Source organism: Trachurus japonicus, chromosome 20 (assembly GCF_045865225.1).
Source record: "Trachurus japonicus isolate A0001 chromosome 20, Traja_1.0".
Classification (NCBI taxonomy): domain Eukaryota; kingdom Metazoa; phylum Chordata; class Actinopteri; order Carangiformes; family Carangidae; genus Trachurus; species Trachurus japonicus.
This window is the reverse complement of record NC_140926.1, coordinates 2,513,892-2,534,483: the sequence shown is the minus strand read 5'-3', so window position 1 is coordinate 2,534,483 and position 20,592 is coordinate 2,513,892. Positions and strand designations below refer to the sequence as shown.

The following is a 20,592-nucleotide window of genomic DNA, read 5'->3' as shown; positions in this document are numbered from 1 at the left end:
CTGTAATTTAAGTTTATATAGGATACGTATACGACTTTATTATCATTTATCAGTGGGAAAACAAATGTACATGAGTCGAAAAAGAGAAAATGATAAACTACAGGGAAAAACATGTGTCTATTTAAAAAACAAAATAAAGAAAACTGTTGAGTTTATATCCACAAATCTTAAACAATATACTAGTAAGGTATTTTATGTTATTTTTCTTTACACTTTACAGACTCAAGTCCGTATACAAGACACACAATACCAAAACAGACAACACAATATATAATAAACCCTAACCCTAATATGATGAAAGCTAAAAGTTCATATTTAATAACATTCATAAAATAAAAGTTACTAAAATTACTAGTCACTGCAGTGAGAAAAAGTAGGCTAAATATAAGTATATTTAAAGCTCATATCCTGACATATTTCTTATATTATAAATATAAGGACACGTTTATTTATGTTTATCTTGAATGTTATTACATGTATATTCTCTGTTCTTTGTTGAGGGAGCAGCTGTAACTCAACCTCATTTCCCTCTGGAGCTGAAAAAAATATCTGTTTCTGATAATGATATTAGTAATCTTAAAGGGATAGTTCAACATTTTGGCAAATTGGCCCATTGCCATAATCCCTATAGTCATAGCAGTAGGTTTGTTACCTTGTAATTGTCGGTGCAAGCGTTACCAAACAGAGTTGTTTTAGAGGTAAATTCATGCAAAACCACTGACAGTTTTTCATCAACAGTCTCTGTATTTCCCTCTAAAACAACTCTGTCTGGTAACGCTGTGTTATTATCTCATAGCGTGGTGAATGTGCAGCTCACAACTTGTCCACCAGAGCGTTGTGGAGTTGTTGGATTGTGTATTTGATGAGTTTGATGATGAGGGAAACCAAGAAATCCCATGAGCCTCCGTAGCGTAGCTCTGAGCAGCTCACGGCTCTGCTCCGCCGTTCTAAAAACAGCTTGCACCGACAATTAAAGGTAACGAACCTACTGCTATGACTATAGGGATTATGGAAATGGGGCCAATTTGCCAAAATGTTGAACTATCCCTTTAACCAATATAATATTAAACTTTACCAACTGACTTCAGTTCATGGTAACATTCAGTTTTAGTTGGAGAAAAAAAGCACACACAGAAAACGTAAACAACTGGACGGAGAGTTGAAGGAAGTCGAGGTCGGTGAGGGTCTCGGCTCATTTACACCCCGGGGGCCGTTGGCATGGTAATCCAGTCAGAGCTGCCTGCGTGTCAGATTAAATGGTTTTAAAGTTTAATTAATAAAATAAAATAAAATAAAATAAAATAAAATCAGACTTTTAAAAATCTGTAGGATGAGACAAACAGAAACAAATATAAAGTGACTCTTCGTTCAATAAATATCAGTAAATCTGAATTGTTCAACATCATGAACACAGAAATAACTCATTTAAGTTATTATTAGTATCACAGTTATAAGTTATATAGGTTATATAAGTTATATGAGTTCATAGTTTATAAGGTTTGACTCTGACTGAGATTTGACCTGGATCTTGTTTCAGGAATGTCAGGGTCAAAGGTCACAGCGGAGACAAAACACAGCAGCAGAACGTCAGACACAGACTCAGAGATACAGGTTTATGTGTTTATTATGCTCTTTAAAATCTAAACTCACCTCAGTTTTCTGCAGCGTTTCTTTGTTTTTGTTTTGTGTTATAAAAATTTTATTATTTTACATGACAAACTCAACACAAGGATAAGACAGTGTTTTAGCGCCACCCAGTGGTCAGACTCAACCACTACAGGATGAATTGGGTTTTGTAATAATTTTACTGTAGACTGCACTGCAGCTGCAGCACTGGGAAATTTCTACGTAACAGGGTTACACAAGCACATTTAAAAAATATATATAACTGCAAGATTTTACAGTTTAGAGAGAAAAATGTAATAAAATCACAGTTACTCATCAAAATGGTGGTGACTGTTGAGAGTTACATCAGAATATATATTTTTTATATGGGTGGGATAGGGTACTTGACTTTTATTTGACTTTATTTCACAGGATTATGGAAGTGCTTATGGAAAAGGCACTTTGTGTTGCATTTTAACTGTATGAAAAGTGCTATGGAAATAAAGTTTGTTTGATTGATTGATATTATGAACTGCTGTTTGTAGCTGAACAGAAAAGTCAGTGGATGAGATAACAGAGACAACGACTGATGTCATTCTGCATTATTTTCTGTAAATATAGATTAGGAGAGATGACGAGGTTGTGAAACTCAAATTACATCACTTGAAATTGTGATTCTATTATATTATATTATATTTTAAGATTATATTTACATCTCTTCTTACATTTTTAACAAGGTAATTAGTAATATGTAACTAATAATATTAAAATAAAGACTTTTCCTTCCCATCACCGGTCACAGATGAGATGATACCAAGTAATATTTTTAAAAAGTAGGAAATTAAAACGTTAATTAAAACCACAATGTACATTTAATTACACGTTTGAGTCCACAGAAATATTAATAAAGTCATGCTAATCTAACAATCAGAGCCCTTTTTATGATAAATTACTAAACAGTGTTTTCCGCCCGACGTGATGACGTATGTGTCTTACGTACGGCACATGTAACCCACGTTGCGCAACTGCTTGTGGGTAATAACTGCACGTTGACATTGGGTTTGTAACCGGACAGGAGAGAGGAACAGGTCGGTGGTTCTGGTCCGCTGCTGGTCCCGCTGCTGGTTCTGGACTTTATTACAACAGACAGAGACGTAGTGGTGAGTTTATTAAATCATTATTAATAATATTAACGCGTTGTGATGGAATGACGTGAGAATTAAAGATGGAAGAAGACAGTTTTAACGTGCTGGCTAACGTTAGCGGCTAGTTAGCACGCTAGCCTGGTTTAGCGTTAAAATGAATGCAGAACAGTGCTAATTGGTGTTAGCTCCATCTCCATCAGACTAAACCATGGTTTCTGTTTGACTTTATTCTGTTTACTCTGTTTTAATCTGAGGATTTAATGACGATATATCATGATTAACAGGTCTGGGTCCATGTTGTAGTAGCTTAACGAGGCTAACTGTAGTTAAATGTAGTTCTGGATGCTAACTGCTAATGTTAGCCTCGAGGTTAACCAAGGATAACCGGACAGTCTGACGAATAACCTTCATATTTTAGGTTATTTGACCCTTAAAATGTCACGATACAGATGGACATATATGTATTTATATGTAGTGTAACTTGGATCAGACTGTCAGCCACCGCCCTGCTCTGTTCCTCTTGTTTCTGAGGTCATTATTGGATGTTCTGGTGGTTTCCTTCGCTGTGTTTAACAGCTGTAATCTCTAACCTGCACACACACTTGACTGTAGTCGCCTTGTAAACGTGTGAAACGTGCAAACAGCTGAAGTGATAAACCAGGTTAGTAAATATTAGTGTTAGTTATCTCTCATAGGTCTGTAAGGTGGAGAATTACTCCTTTAAATTGATGTAATTACCAGGAGCTGCTGTAAAGACAGTGTAGATATTGATTTTAGTTTAGTTTATCTGCACACTACATTAAAATAATGAAATTAAACATTGTGCAGGAGAGGTGGAAGCCAAAAAAAAGGCTGATGAAAACACTTCTCTATGTAAAAACAACGGTGATGGTCTTCAAAGAAAAAAAAGAAAGGGAAAAAAGATGATTCATGACATTTAAGAGATTTTTTAAAAAGCAATTTACCTACAAAATGAAAGATAAAGATTGACAGATCCAGAAGTGCTACAAATCTTTGCTAAAGAGTGTTTTTTTCCAGTTGTTTTTAGATATTAATTTTAGTGATGCAGGTACATTGCTCCATAGAGAAGCTCCTCTGTGTTTTGAAGTGCGTTGATTCAGAGAACTGGGAAGATGAAAGTCCTTTGAACGTCTTGTATGATGTGAGTGGATGTCTGAGGAAAACTTAAAAAAAGACTGGAAACAAGATGGCAAATCACGAGATAGATAGACATACTTATACAGAATCCACAGGTTTCATATGTTCACATTTATAAACTGATGACAGATTACATTTTCTAAAAAGAGGAACAGAGGATTCATGTTTTTTTGTTTTTTTAGCAAAACTAATCATTCTCAAAAATGTCTTTTGGATCAGCAGAATCTTGTTGAGAAAGATATCAAAAAGATGCCAAAATAGTGTTTGTTAGAATAAATGTATTATTGTACAGGATAGGGCTGCAACTAACTATTATTTAAACAAATAATCGATTAGTTGTTTGGTCAATAAAATGTTAAAAAATATTGATTTGTCCACAAACCAAAGAGAGACTCAGTTTATTGTCATGAAGGAACAAAGAAACCAGAAATATTCACATTTAAGAAGCTGCAATCAGAGAATTTTGACTTTTTTTTCTTAAAAATACAACTCAAACTGATTATTAGATTATTAAAAAAGTTGACGATTCATTTAATAATCAATTATTTTTTTTGATTAACTGTTGCAGCTCTAGTGCAGGATGTCAGACTGACCTTCAGCACGCTGCTCAGTGATGGAGGAAATAAAACCAGAACATATAATATAGTAACATAAAATATAGTAAAAATAAAAATCTTAATGAAGTTTATCAGTTTATAGAGTTGTGTATCTCTGTGTCTCCATCAGATCAGATAGAAGGGACAGGATGGGAGCGTCCATGTCTACTCCGGCTGCTCCGACAGTGAGGGCCGAGGCCATGATGGCCGCCCCCCCCCAGGGCTGCCCCATGCACCAGGAGCCCAAACCTGTGGCAGGTGAGGAATTACATGATCTTATGTAATTATTAAAGGGATAGTTCACCCAAAATTCAAATTTCACTCATTATCTCCTCCCCCTCATGTGGACTAAGGGCTGGGAGAAGTTTCAGAGTCCTCCGTGGCTTCTCTGAGTTACAGGGGGTCTCGGCGTAGCAGTGCATGTCCATATGACGGTTGCTAATGGATACCAACTGTCTTCGTAATAAAAAGACACACCAAAAAACATCCAGATACCTCCATGCTGCTCGTATGTAATGTCCGTCTTGTATTGAAGCCCCGAAATGCGAAATTGTCCCGAAAAAAATTAAATAAGTCTATATTTCAAGCTTGTTTGTAGCGGAAGCTCCTCTTCCCGATTCGTCAAATTTGGACGAACTGGGAAGAGGACAGACCCTGGTTCGTCCAAATTTGACGAACCGGGAAGAGGAGTTTCCGCTACAAACAAGCTTGAAATATAGACTTATTTAATTTTGTTCGGGACAATTTCGCATTTCGCATGAGTAATGAGAAATTTCAATTTTGGGTGATCTATCCCTTTAATGATCATGTTTGAGTTGTTCTATCAGGTTCTAACTGGTTTCTGTCTGTGTCTCCAGTGTCTCCTCCTGCAGAGTGTCCCATGCACCAAGCTCAGCCTGCAGCCGGTAGGTGAACCGGACCGCCGTCACATGATCCCTGCCTGGAAGTGATCAATTATTCAGAACCAGATAGAATAGATAGGATGCCTTTATTGTCACTATACACATGCACAATGAGATTAAGATTCTCCTTCAGTGCAAGAACTCCAACCTAAACAATCCAAAATGACTTGCTGCTATTGTGCTTTTTATTTTTTGTAAATGTTTTTATTGCCTTGCTGTGTTTTATTGAGTGTATGTAAAATGATGAGCCCTGTCAAAGACAAATTTCTGCTACCCTTTGGGGCAGACAATAACATCTATCTATCTATCTATCTATCTATCTATCTATCTATCTATCTATCTATCTATCTATCTATCTATCTATCTATCTATCAAACATATGCATAGAATAAAACAAAACACTATAACTAATACATTTACACTGACTTATGGACCGTCTGAGGGGTTTCCTCTGCTACGGCTGATCGAGGGCCGAGTGTCGCTACTGATTAATGAATGGATTTGATTCTGAGTCGATATTGATTCATTTAGGCAAGGCAATTTTATCTGTATTGCCCGTTTTTACAAACACTTTGTCTCAAAGGGCTTTACATGGCATTTAGAAATATTTAAGTTTTAACACCAATTCACTTGGTTATGAAAGAGATTTTGACAAAACTAATGTTGCAAATTGTACAAAGGTGAAACTCACTAACCTGGTGTTTTATTAAAAATATTAATGTTTATATTAAATTGACTGAAAAGCAGCTACATTAATGCACATTTATATTTAACATGACTCATTCCAGAAGTAAACGGTGCAACAGTGCGATGCATTAGAGAATGAAGATCGATATAAATTGGAAAATTGATTTTTTTAAGTGGTTGTTGAGTTGTTTTTGCTCTTCGGTGGTCGTTGTCGTGGTGATTCACGTGTCTCATGTGTCTCGTGTTTCCTGCAGCGTCTCCTCCCTCCGAGTGTCCGATGCACAAAGCAGAACCAGGTCCGGCTCACCAGGACCGAGCCTACGAGTTCGTGGAGTGTCCCATGAAGGCCGGCGCCAAGAGCGACATCGACCCTGCCAACATGGTGCGTTCACTGTCACGGTGTCACAGTCGGACTTTACATCTTTATTTTAACAATAATCAACCAACATCGAGTCTCTAGGAGGTTTTTAAACCAACAAACACTTTGATTGTTGAGATTAGGGATGTCACAATTACTTGTTTTCACAATTAATCGGTCTATTAAACGCCACAATTATTTAATCGTAAAGATTCCTAAATACCGTCACTTCCCAAAAAAGATTATGTCAGAACCGTATCGGCAGATGTGCACAAAATAAAGGTAAATGCTCAGATACTAGTCCATTTAACTAATGTAACGTTGAATTGGTAGGAAATTAAATGTTAGAGTGTCATTTGTATTTAAAGAAAAAACAAAACAAAACAAAAAACGATTAAAATAAATGTAAACATTTGGTATAGACGACAATTTAGGACCTGAATATTTCAAACACTTCTCCTGGGGGGGTTAATACTTGGTCATATATTAATAGATACTTAAAATATTTTGTGTAAACAATGAGTATTATATAATATATAAATACATTTTGACAATATTTGATTTGACACATTCATAGTGTTGTGAAATTAATTAATGCATAATAATCGTTAGGGGTGGGAGAAAAAATCGATTCACATAAATATCGAACGATTTTTAAATCGATTTTTTTTTTTGAATTTCTGTTTTTTTTTTGAATTTTTTTTATATTGTGCAATGTGCATTTGTTCGCCTTTTTTACATACAGAGAGTCCAGGTTTTGAAAAGGGTTTAAGTTCACTTTATAATGGAGTATGTTAATTTATAGGCTCCTACAGTATTTGTGTGCAGATAAATGTTAAAAATGCTAAAGACTAAAAATCGAGAGAATCGGCAATATCGTAGAATCGCAATTTAAATCGAATCGCCATCCAAAAAATCATAGAAGAATCAAATCGGGAGAAAAGCATATCGTCCCAGTCCTAATAATCGTGATGATTGTAACACTGATTATTTCTCTGACAATAATGGTACCAAGAACATTTATAATCGTGACATCTCTAGTTGAGTTTTTATTCTTATTATTTCTGTATTTAACTCTGTGTTGTCCAGATGCCCCCTCCCAACCAGACGCCGGCCCCAGACCAGCCCTTCGACCTGTCCATCAACAGGGAGGAGTCCACCATCCCTCGCCACGGCCCCGAGAACAAGAACTGGGTCTACCCGTCGGAGCAGATGTTCTGGAACGCCATGCTGAGGAAGGGGTGCGTCGTCCACTCACCGCCGCCACACGGACAGAGACAACAACAACAACAACAACAAAATTTCATGCGACAAGCGCAAACTCAATGGGCCTCATTCACCAATATCTTCTTAAGAATCTTCTTAGATTCTTTCTTAAGTTGTTCTTAAGAGGTTCCTTAAGAAAACCCTACGTCAGATTCATCAACGCGTTCGTAAGCCTCAGAATTGTTCGCAGCTGTGTTCCTACTTGATGAATGCCATCTCCTCGTAAGTTGAGGGCGTGTGCCAGGTGAGTCTAATTAACATATGATTAGCATAGGTAACGGCCCCATCAATGCCCGTAAAAGGGCATGAGACTGCAGGGCCGTGTGCACACAGCACCCACAGGCACTGAGCAGAGAAGGTGAAGTGAGAAAGAAAGTTGAAATGCTCAAATGAAAATCTGGGAGGGAGCACCAGACTCCAAACGTAAAAAGAACTTAAGTAGTGAAGTGGCGCTACTGCGGCAGGAATTAAACAAAGAAACAAACAAAAGGCTTATATTTAGTTTATATTTTATATTTATATTTAGTAGCGTCAGCAGTGGATGCAGCTCTTCGGTTGTTATCAGAGAGACCACACTCTCACGTGTGCCATCATAAATATCATCATATTATCACATATGAAAAAAAAAACAGTTGTGTGTAGTGTGAACACTTACAGTAAGTGCACTGTTGCAGCCCGCAATTAGGAAAAAAAAAATCATATCGGCAGCTGTATGCCCCCCCCCCCGCCCCCAAAGAAAAGGGGGGAAAAAACTGATATGAATTAAGGGTCTATAATGTTTTTTAAGAGACTGAAATGATTCGTCAATTATTATTATTAATATATATGATTATTAAAAACATCATAAAAGATAAGAAAATAATTCTTATTCAAATCATATAATATCATACAACTGCAGAACAAAAGAAAACACTATAATCGGTTATTTTTGCAGAAGTCTCAGCACCTAAAAGTGCGTAAGTATACTCCTGACTGTTCTTAGATTTTGTTCTTAGTTAAGAACAAATTCTGGATAAGAAAACATTCATGAATGCCACAATCTTCGTAAAAACTTCGTAAGTAGGACTTAAGAACAAATTTGTTCTTAAGAACGGTTCGTGAATGAGGCCCAATGTGCTTTCACAAAAACAAAACAAAGCACAACATTACATAAGGAATACATGTAAAATACACAAGCCGTTTTTGAAATTTCCGGGTTTGATTCTCATGTCGGACGTAGCGCTCGCGACTCTTCCAGTGACGACGCTCTGTCCAATCAGTGGAAGGCAGTCGGCTGACGTCACGTTATAGTATCGCTTCGGCTGCTTGGAACCAGGGCCGAGGAGGAACTAAAAATAGTACGCCGTGCCGTGCCGTGCCGTGCCGAGAATTGTTTCATCACACGGTGACATCAGCGACCAGAGCTCGATTTGACTTTTCCAGACCCTGCTAAGGATTTATTTTCCAAAGATGTGCCCAGCGAGAAAAGAGAGCTGTTTTAGGTGCGGTTTAAATAAAAAACAACATGTTTTTGTGTTGTTCTATGATAAATTTGTCGTAATTTCTAAGCACGTAAGATATTATTTCATAGATAAGTTAGAGCCATAGACTGCACACCGTTAAATCAAACTTCTGGCGGTGAGAGAAAAGAATGAATATAGAAACAAATTGGTTGAATGTACAAAATAAAGTACAACTGTCGAACTACAACTTCTGCAAAGCATAAATGGGACGGGGCGATGACAAATCTGTCAGACTGTAGCAGCTGGAAAAGTCCTGGAAAAGTATTTCAAGAAAAGAGTGGGAACCCTGATGATAATAATAACACATATAAGAAATAACACATTACACAGTTTTACATTGAACCACAGTGTGTGTGTCTGCAGTTTTGGCTCCTCCAGACTGAGGCTTGTTCAGTCATGTGACCTCCACCTGTCTCCATCTTCATCTGCCTGTAGGAAACGTGCCGTGCCGAGCCGAGCTGTGCCGAGCCGCGCTAGTGGAAAAGCGTCATAAGATGGTAGAAAGCTTAGCGATGAAAGAGACATGCTTATGAAAATTGAGATCAGCATCGAGAATCACACATAAGTTTCTTACTCACTAGGTTTCACAGGACATGGACTTAATAAGGAACAGATTTGGTGCCTCAGAGTCTTCGGACCTACTACAAGAATTTGAGTCTCAACGTGTTGTTTTTTCTTTTTGTTTTCCACTGACTCGTCTGCAGGTGGCGCTGGCGAGAGGACGACCTCGCCGCCCCGGACATGACCAACATCATCAAGATCCACAACACGAACAACGAGCAGGCCTGGCAAGAGATCCTCAAGTGGGAGGCCATGCACGCAACGTGAGTCATCATTATGTCAAGCCATTTTAACATTTAAAAACCAGACTGGATGTGTGTTGTAGATATCTGTAATTCAGTTTTGCCGAGTCAAAAAGAATATTTCAGATCCACAACTATGTTCTTCCTAGGATAAATGACGTCACTTTAACCATTCATGTGTATTACGACATTACGACTGAATTACCACTAGTACTAATTCCAGTTTGAGATATCTACAATTTGATTCTGACTAGTCATAATCCCAGTTCTAGATATCTTTAATTCACCGTAATTAAAGATATCTACATGTCCCTTTTCGGATATCTTATATTAAGTTTTGACTAGTCAGAATCAAATTGTAGATATCTCAAACTGGAATTAGTACTAGTGGTAATTCAGTTACAGATATCTGTAATTCACATAGTGGATATCTGTAACTGAACTGTAGATATCTGTAATGACAAACCCCATACACATGAATGGTTAAAGTGACGTCATCTGTCCTAGGAAGAATGTAGTTGTGGATCTGAAATGTTTTTTTTGACAAGAGGCAAAACTGAATTACAGATATCTTGAATAAAAAATCCAACTATTCAAAATGTAGTTAGGACCAGTCAGAAAGACGTTGTTGATATCTACAATGTTAATTCCGGAGAGTCAAACTTGGCTTTTAAATGTTAAATCCACTTGCCATATCCTCATTGCCGTGACATCACTGTGGTTACTGTATGTGAACGTGTGTGTGTGTGTGTGTGTGTGTGTGTCTCCATAGCGAGTGTCCGTGTGGACCGACCCTGAAGCGCTTCGGCGGTAAAGCCAAGGAGTTCTCGCCCCGAGCTCGGGTCCGCCACTGGATGGGGTGAGTTTGTTTTTTATGTTTTACACTTTTAGTAACGATCCTACGTACAGTTTTATAAATGAGACCCCAGAACTTTTTAGTGGGATCAGGAAAACTTTGATCCAGAACATCAGGATGTTTTGTGGATTCAGGAACAAAACGTGATTTAGATTCAATTCAAACTGGTCAATTAAACTAGCCTAGAAATGTATCTGCCCCCTAGCGGCAGCAAATCTCTTTGCTCCGTAGGTGGGTCTAGAAACGAGCCATAGGAACTTTTTGAGTCTGGAACACCATTTGTGTTGACCAATCACAGCGCTCTATCTGTTTAGAGAGTCGTTGGGCGGCTTAACGCCATGACGACATACTAGCGACGGTGAAAAACATGACAAGAAGATAGATGGCTTTGGCAAAGGAATGGTTTGAATCAGTGTTGGCATCAACTTTGAAAGAATTAAACTTGTCATTTTCTTTAAAAGTTGAGCAAGAAACTGCACTGAAGTCGTTCATTTAGAAGAAGGATGTATTTGGTGTTTTGTCGACGGGATACGGGAAAAGTTTAATCTACCGACGTCATCCTGCTCTTTGCTCTGATTGGTCGTAGCGCTACCCTATTGGTGCAGAGGCAGTTTGAAAGACAGCCTTCATCCCGCCCCCTGGATTGAGACGAGGTCTACCGCTCGTTGACACACTAGACATGTTAATGATGTAGTCTGGCTTATCAGGCTACAATTAAACATTTATAATATAGTACCGTAAAACTTCAAATAATGGCCGAGTCCCAAATTGCCGCCGGTCCCAATTAAAGGGATAGTTCACCCTAGAATGATATTTCGCTCATTATCTACTCACCCTCATGTTGACTAAGGGCTGGAAGAAGTTTCAGAGTCCTCCGTCCCTTCTCTGAGTTACAGGGGGTCTTAGCGTAGCAGTGCATTTCAAAGCAACGGTTGTAAAGGGACACCAGAGCTCTTCGTAAAAAAACACACACAAAAAAACATCCAAATACCTCCATGCTGCTCGTATGTAATGTCCGTCTTGTGCTGAAGCCCCAAATTGCGTAATTGTCCCGAAAAAAATGAAATAAGTCCACATTCCAAGCATGTTTGTAGCATTAGCTCTGTGTCTGTTGTCCGGTCTTCCGCTGCCAGCGCGCATGCGCAACCAGACTGAGACTCGAGTCGGTCTCAGTGCGAACTTTGCGCATGCGCGCTGGCAGCGGAACCGGACAACAGACACAGAGCTAATGCTACAAACATGCTTGGAATGTGGACTTATTTCATTTTTTTCGGGACAATTACGCAATTTGGGGCTTCAGCACAAGACGGACATTACATACGAGCATCATGGAGGTATTTGGATGTTTTTTTGTGTGTGTTTTTTTACGAAGAGCTCTGGTGTCCCTTTACAACCGTTGCTTTGAAATGCACTGCTACGCTAAGACCCCCTGTAACTCAGAGAAGGGACGGAGGACTCTGGAACTTCTTCCAGCCCTTAGTCAACATGAGGGTGAGTAGATAATGAGCGAAATATCATTCTAGGGTGAACTATCCCTTTAACCGCCGGGTGTAGCAAAATATTTTTTATATTAAACGCCCATCCCAAATAAACGCCGGGTCAAACATTGTTTTTCTGGTTGCCAAAAAATATTCTATGCAAATATAGTGGCTGTCTCTAGCCGTTAAAGACGGCCGAGGACCGACGAGACGCTCTGGGCTGGTGGCTCCTGCCCGGTCTGTCCACTCCTCTCATCCGCACTCCAGCACCTGTCCTGGGCATCGGCTCGGCTCGGCTCGGTCCTCGTTTTAAATGACTCCCTTTAAAAGTAGCGTAAACAGCCAACTGTTCTCTGATTACTCATACGCGTATTTAGTTAGGCTATAGGCTACATTATTATTAGTTATAGGCCTACTTCATTAATTCAATCAAAAAAAAAAGGACGGTGGTGCGAGCCAACAGGTGCTGAAGTGTGGGAGAGGGGTGGAGAGACTGGGCGTCCGCAGGGTTTTTGCAACTTGCGGCGGATCAAGAAGGGCAGAGGACCGACATGACGGGGGTCTCGGTCTCCTGGTACCTGTGCGGTCCAGGACGGCGGAGGTCAGCGAGACAGAGAACGAGTCCGCTACTCCGCCCTGGCCGTATTTACAGTAATGCCTTGAGAAACGCACGTATCGTTCCACCGCCACCGCCTGCCGCCACAGAGTGAAGCCTCTTTCCCCAGAAGGAGGTCCAGGTTGAACACTATTAATAAACGCAGGTCCCAAATAAACACCTGTTGATTTGAGCGATTTAAGCAAATAAACGCCCGGGCCCTTATTTGGTGTTTTACGGTATATAAAGATTTATTAATTTATATTTTGCACCTGATTTTTAAACCATAACAGTGATAAAGTAAATTAAATTAACTTGAGATTATTACACAATTGAAGACCTTCCCACAACTACTGGATAATTTAAAGCAGAACTATGCAGGTCGGCCGGAAATAGCTCGCTCCTTCGTTGGTTTCTCTTTTTTTCCCTCTCCGGAGCTCCCCCACAGTTCTGGTAGGCACATGTCACTGTCGTAAAAAAAAAAAAAAAAAAAAAAAACTCGCCGCTGCCACTTCCTCCACCCCCCCTACACGTGCTTGTGTTTACTGCTGTTTGCTAAGCCCTGCTAACACCGAGCTAACGTTAACACGGAGCTAATGCTAACACGGAGCTAACGCTAACACCGAGCTAACGCTATGCTAACACGGAGCTAACGCTAATACAGCCACACACAGGCACAAAGACACAGACATACACACACAGGAATAAAGGTTCCAAAACGCGAAGGTGTGTGTGTGTGTGTCATGATGTATTACATTATCTTATAAAGACCCATGGTGTGTGTATCTGTGTTAGCATTAGCTCCCTGTTAGCCACAAGCTGAACTTCATCAGTAAACATTTCATGTTTCCATGGTTTCCTCCGACTTTCCGAACTCAAACCAATCACGATTCGTGACATGCATGACGTCATATGCGTTCTTATCTCGTACTGCCGTAAGGCAGTTTCTCGCGATACTTCTATCCATTGACGAGATTTGTAACACCGAGACGGACGACTGATCTTGCAAGTGCGGTTTTCAGCCAGTGGGGGGGGTGAGCGCATTGGCCTAGACCCCATTCACTTCATAACAGGTCACTCAACCATCACAGTGACTCTGAGCCACAATAATTACAGCCCAAATCCTGCATAGTTCTGCTTTAATCAAATTTTAAGTTTGAATTTGAAACATATGGGAAAATATTCACAATGTATTTGACTAATGTCCTGTAGATTTTCTAGTTTAATATATTTATTTAAACAGTCAGATCAGATCAGTCTAAAAGACACTGAATAAACAACAAACAGACAGCTCATAAAACAACTCAAACATCCCTTTTCAAAATCTGTGTTTGGCTCCGCCCCCCCCTCTCAGGTACGAGCTGCCGTTCGACCGCCACGACTGGATCATCGACCGCTGTGGGAAGGAAGTCCGCTACGTCATCGACTACTACGACGGAGAGATCGACCAGAGCACCTACAAGTTCTCCATCCTGGACGTGCGCCCGGCCTTCGACTCGCTGGACGCCGTGTGGGACCGGATGAAGGTGGCCTGGTGGCGCTGGACGTCCTAGAGAGGGGCTCGCTCTGATTGGTCGGATTGATTGGTCGCCGTGTCAACACATCACACACACACAGACACACACACACACATTAAGACTGTGGATGCGGCGTTTCCTCTTCTTTCTTTTCATCGTGTGACGACTGGACGACGACGACGGTAGAGTTTTTTAGTTCTTCAGCTTCGTCTTCAACGGTTTTAATCTCGCATCTCGTGCATCAGAGCAGGTGGAGGTCAAAGGTCACAGGTCACAGGGGGATTCTGGGAAACCGATCGGCCCTCGGTCCCTCAGCTATGACAACAAGCCATTTTAACATTTAAAAACCAGACTGGATGTGTGTTGTAGATATCTGTAATTCAGTTTTGCCGAGTCAAAAAGAATATTTCAGATATCCGCAACTACATTCTTCCTAGGACAAATGGCGTCACTGTAACCATTCATGTGTATGGGGTTTGTCATTACAGATATCTACAATTCAGTTGCACATATCCACTATTATTATTATTATTACAGATATCTGTAACTGAATTACGACTAGTACTAATTCCAGTTTGAGATATCTACAATTTGATTCTGACTAGTCATAATTCCAGTTCTAGATATCTTTAATTCACATCAATTAAAGATATCTAGGCTACATGTCCCTTTTCAGATATCTTAAATTAAGTTTTGACTAGGCGAAATGAAGTTGTAGATATCTGTAACTGGAATTCGTACTAGTCATAATTCAGTTACAGATATCTGTAATTCACATAGTGGATATCTGCAACTGAATTATAGATATCTGTAATGACAAACCCCATACACATGAATGGTTAAAGAGGAAGAACGAAGTTGTGGATCTGAAATGTTCTTTTTGACAAGAGGCAAAACTGAATTACAGATATCTTGAATAAAACCAATCCAACTATTCAAAATGTAGTAACGACGAGTCAGAAAGACGTTGTTGATATCTACAATGTTAATTCCAGAGAGTCAAACTTGGCTTTTAAATGTTAAATCCGCTTGCCCATACTCAGCAGGTGGGCTGATGTCGGCCAGGTGCATTATGGGAGTTGTAGTCTGTAATGGACTCGCTGCAGTTTGGGTTAAAAGTTCCTACGTAGAAACGTTTCAATCGGCTGAGACGTCGCGGTTCATTTCATTCATGTTCAGATTATGACGATGTTGTAGAAATATATAAAAAAGTCTAGAGGCTCAACTTTATTTTTTTCTAATGTAAATGATGTATAAAGAATGTGATTTGATTTTGTTTCTGAGCCTCACGAGTCTCAGCCTCGACGACTTTACAGACACAGAGATCAATAACTTCATAACTAATTATAGTAATAACATATACAGTTCTGGAAAAAAATAAGAGAGCACTTTCACAAATGTTTCTTAAAAGCATCTCTACATGTATGACAGTCGTTCTTTTCTTTTCTTTTTTAAACACAAACACAACTCATTCTACTTAATGAGACATGATGAGGTCATAGGAAGATTATAAAAACCACTGCTGGGATTAAACATCGACATTATCCCACTAAAACTGATTTATAAACTCTTCCTGAGTTAAAATATTCTTGCTGTGTTCTTTAGGAATAAATGTGAACATGTTTTCTTTGCATTATTATTATTCAAGGTCTGAAAAGACTTAAGATTTTTGTTATTTTGACTAGTTTAGTCATTTTCAGCCAATAAAAGCTCTAAAAGACAATATTTTTATTTCAATTTTGGGAGAAATGTTGTCAGTAGTTAATAGAATAAAACAAAATTTCTAAACACAACCTATAAATAGTAAAACCAGAGAAACTGATCATTCTGGGAGTGGTCCCCTTACTTTTTTCCAGAGCTGTATAATAAAACATTACACAGTTTTACATTGAACCACAGTGTGCGTGTCGAAAAAAAGAAATAAAATCACCAATAACTGATCAATAAGCTGCAGTATTGGCTGCTCCAGACTGAGGCTTGTTCAGTCATGTGACCTCCACCTGTCTCCATCTTCATCTGCCTGTAGGGAACTGTAAATATGAGTGAGACAGGTGATTGATTATTGATTGATAGTTGATTGATAGGTGATTGACAGGTGATTGACAGGTGAGCTGGTTGTGGTTGTGGACATAAAGTCATATTTTTCTAAAGGACTCATTCACCTTCTGACATCGTGGATCTCTCTTCTCTCTTTATCTTCATTGGATTTCTCAGCCCAGATGTTTTTTTGTGCTGTTGCCACGGTTACGGGCCGGCGGTCTCAGCTCTCCGGTCAGCGACTGTGTGTTTGCACCGACGGTACCGTAGTTTGTGTTTTTATTTATTGAAGGAACGGATGTCGGTTTCTCTCTGTGTCTCTTTGTCTCCGACTCAAAACGTTCTTGTGTCTTTTAAAAAAAAAACAAACAAAAAAAACTTTGATTTTCTGACTCTGCAATAAAAAGCTGCTGCTGCTTCTTCCTCTGTCTCCAACGGCAACGTCTGTTTGTGTCCTGAGACTGTAGATCTAGACAATGTTAATTAACAAAAACAATAATTACATAAATTAACACACAGAGAAGACAGTGATTCATTCTCTACAGAGGAAAATAAAGCTCACACATGAACTGTTAACTTGATAACTGCTGCACTATTAAACATTTAAAAGGTAAAATAGTTAAACTGGATCAAGAATCTCATCTGTAATCTGTTAAATGTTTATATTTTCATGATTTATCAAGTATATCAGTCACAAAGCAGTTATTGATGACACGTCAGTGGTTCATGATGTCGTTTATAAAGTCAAGTTGTTCAGATTTACTGTCGTTGAATCTAGAGAGAAGTTAATTTGATGAGTTTTCAGCTCCATCTGCTGGACACGATGCTCAACTGCTCCTAGTTCCTTCTCAGTTTTTCATGGAGAAAAAAGAAGTAACTGATACAATTGTAAATGAAAAACAATAACACTGTTTTATCCTTCACTTACATCTTACCACCTGTACATTAATGTGTATTTGAAGTGATAAAATAATGAATTTGAAACCTCAACTTAACAAATGGGTTTTAGAAGCATCTTCAATATACAGAAATAAAATAAAATACAGAAAAACTGAAGATAAAAGTTTTTAAAAGAGATGAGGATGTGTAAATTATGTTTTTAAAAATAAAGTCCTTGCAGCAGATTTTTTATTTTTTATTTTTTTTTAACAGTGCAGCGTTAAAGCTGAACAGCAGAGGGCGAAGTTTCACTGATTCACAGGAAGTGAACAAGAATCATCATCAATGATTTCTCTGTGATGTTCACACTAGGTACTAAGGTTTGGAATCTAAATATAGATATATAATAGTAATATCATAAAGTCACATATAATCTGATGTATCCTTTTTATGTTATAGGTTTCTTTTTTAGTTGGCCTATAAAATAACATGGTGTGGGCCATCAAACTCATCACATACACAATCCAACAACTGTTTTAGAGGTAAATTCATGCAAAACCACTGATGCACGTTGCCTTCAGGGACAGTTTTTCATCATCAGTCTCTGTATTTCCCTCTAAAACAACTCTGTGTGGTAACGTTGTGTTATTATCTCATAGCGTGGTGAATGTGCAGCTCACAACTTGTCCACCAGAGCGTTGTGGAGTTGTTGGATTGTGTATTTGATGAGTTTGATGAGGGAAACCAACCGAGAAATCCCATAATGAGCCTCCTCTGTAGTGTAGCTCTGAGCAGCTCACGGCTCTGCTCCGCCGTTCTAAAAACAGCTTGCACCGACAATTAAAGGTAACGAACCTACTGCTATGACTATAGGGATTATGGCGATGGGACAATTTGACAAAATGTTGAACCATCCCTTTAACATTTCCTTTTTTGCATGTTTATTTCAGCCTGTTCTGAGCCGTTTTATTTATCGTGTATCTGTGACGCCTCGTCGATGGAGAAGTTTCTTCCCACTGTAAAAACTTTTTGCCTAAAAAACTTTAATCTCCGAACCTTTAGACGACTTCAGATGAACACACACACACACACACACACACACAGACACACACACGCTGTGGGTTGATCATGTAGGTGGAGGGAGATAGAGAGCCGCGGCGAAACACCACACGTCTGTTGGCTGCTGCAATGCATTCTGGTCCGTTGGCTGCACGTGATTGGCCGGTGATCCGTAAGGAAGAGGGGAACGGGTCGCCGCCGCTCTTTTCTTTTTTGTTTTGTTTTGCGTTTCTCCTTTAAACACACCAGTGAGTGAGTGTGTGTGTGTGTGGGTCGAGCGTCTATGTTGCCTGGAATAATGTGCATGTTGATTTCCCGTGTGTCCGGCTGAGGCCAGATCGCCGCGGCGACGCACACAGCAGATGTCCAAACAGCCGCCGGCGCTCCGAGGGAAAAGGAGGAGAGAGTTTATCATCTCTGCTCTACGCTACTGCACATCTCCATACCAAAGAAGAGGAAGAGAAGGGCATTTCTCTCTCTCTTTCTCTCTCTTTCTCTCTCTCTGTCTCTGTCAGGATGACGGTGTGTTCACTGACCGGTCAGATAATCAGTCATTCATGTGTCTGAGGCCTCGTCCACATGGAAACAAGCTTCAAATTGTTTCCACACTGCAAAAACTCAAAATCTTTCCAAGAATATTTGTCTTATTTCTTGTCAAAATGTCTCATTTCTAGTCAAAACTAATCTCTTTCCACTTGAAATAAGACTCATCACCTAAAAATGAACTTGTTTTGAGATCATTTTCACTTATTTCAAACTAATTTTCACTTGAAATAAGTAGAAAAATCTGCCAGTGAAAGCAAGTTTTTTTTGTGCTTGTAATAAGAAAGAAAAACTTGCTCCACTATCAGATTTTTCTACTTATTTCAAGTGAAAATCTGCTTGAAAGAAGTAAAAAGTGTCTAAAAACAAGCTGCTTTTTAATGTGATGAGTCTCATTTTAAGTTTAATGAGATTTGTTTTGACTAGAAATAAGACAAACAGTCTTGGTAAGATATTTGAGTTTTTGCAGTGTGTGTCTCGTCCACATGGAAACAAGCTTCACCCAAAACGTGAAAACACCCAAAAAAATCTCCATGAACACGTCATCGTTTCCACACTGCAAAAACTCAAAATCTTTCCAAGAATATTTGTCTTATTTCTTGTCAAAATGTCTCATTTCTAGTCAAAACTAATCTCTGTCCACTTAAAATACGACTAATGAACTTGTTTTTAGACAGTTTTCGCTGGTTTCAAACAAATGTTCACTTGAAATAAGTAGAAAAATCTGCCAACTTGCTTTGGCAGATTTTTCTACTTATTTCAAGTGAAAAAGTGTCTAAAAACAAGCTGCTTTTAATGTGATGAGTCTTATTTTAGGTAGAATGAGATTTGTTTTGACTAGAAATAAGACAAATATTCTTGGTAAGATTTTGAGTTTTTGCAGTGCAGAAATATCTGCGTCCACACAGATCCAAAATGAAAACACAAGGCTCTAAACGCTGCAGTTCGTCCTCCAGGCCTGTGTGTGGCGCTGTAACGCTGCCACACATCAACACCAGACACAGAGAAGAAGACAGAAAGCTTCCCCGCGGGATTCAAACTCCAAACATTAGAAATATGATGATGATGATGATGATGATGATTTAACAGATACAGGAAACTGACTCGTAATCAGTGTTGAGCTAGTTACTGAAAAATACTAACTAGTTACAGTTACTAGTTACTTAAACCAAAAAGTAATGCGTTCCTGAGAAAGTAACTTTTTCGTTACTTTAAAACGTTATTTCTCCCAATGCTCCCATTAAATAAAGGTTGATTGAATTCCCCTCTAGCCGTCATTTCAGTTCTGTACTGATGCTGATGAAGAAACACGTGTTTTTACCATAGACTGTAAAAAGAATGGACGTAGCGTCCGTGACGTCACCCATTGGTTTGGGGGAGTCTGTTTTGTGCCGCTACTACGGGGGTTTGAGCCGCGCCATGTTGGATTCTACTTGCCATATTTGGAGCGGTGCGGCCGTTGGCCGGCCGAGAGCCCGCCCACCGGCCTCGTAGCAGCGGTCTCCGGACCTGTCACTCAACGGTTCTGCTCCCTAATTGGCCAGAACTTTAAACCTAATAACAGTAAAACCGTAGAGTTTAAAAAAAATTCACCCCCCTCAGAGTG

At 39.2% G+C, this 20,592-nt stretch overlaps 1 protein-coding gene across 4 annotated transcripts; it reads left to right on the top strand.

Annotated features, from left to right (window-relative positions):
• Nucleotides 1–2,650: 2,650 nt before the first annotated feature.
• On the top strand, nucleotides 2,651–15,762 carry LOC146966177 (holocytochrome c-type synthase-like). 4 transcript variants are annotated; one of them, XM_085763457.1, is made up of 8 exons: nucleotides 2,651–2,759; nucleotides 4,640–4,762; nucleotides 5,362–5,409; nucleotides 6,348–6,475; nucleotides 7,541–7,692; nucleotides 9,924–10,043; nucleotides 10,795–10,881; nucleotides 14,306–15,762. In XM_085763457.1, exons 2-8 carry the CDS (start codon nucleotides 4,654–4,656, stop codon nucleotides 14,502–14,504), a joined length of 843 nt encoding a protein of 280 aa, XP_085619583.1. In that variant the 5' UTR covers nucleotides 2,651–2,759; nucleotides 4,640–4,653; the 3' UTR covers nucleotides 14,505–15,762. The 4 variants fall into 4 exon arrangements, with proteins under 4 accessions (XP_085619583.1, XP_085619586.1, XP_085619585.1 ...); XM_085763460.1 differs by having other exon boundaries at nucleotides 2,654–2,765; nucleotides 4,644–4,762; XM_085763459.1 differs by having other exon boundaries at nucleotides 2,655–2,769; nucleotides 4,644–4,762.
• The last annotated feature ends 4,830 nt before the right edge of the window (nucleotides 15,763–20,592 follow it).

Bases quoted from the DNA above. Each gene is read 5' to 3' on its own strand.
- LOC146966177 (XM_085763457.1), top strand. From the start codon at position 4,654: ATGGGAGCGTCCATGTCTACTCCGGCTGCTCCGACAGTGAGGGCCGAG. The intron at 4,763-5,361 runs GTGAGGAATTAC...CTGTGTCTCCAG, and splicing joins GGAGCCCAAACCTGTGGCAG to TGTCTCCTCCTGCAGAGTGT. The intron at 6,476-7,540 runs GTGCGTTCACTG...TGTGTTGTCCAG, and splicing joins ACATCGACCCTGCCAACATG to ATGCCCCCTCCCAACCAGAC.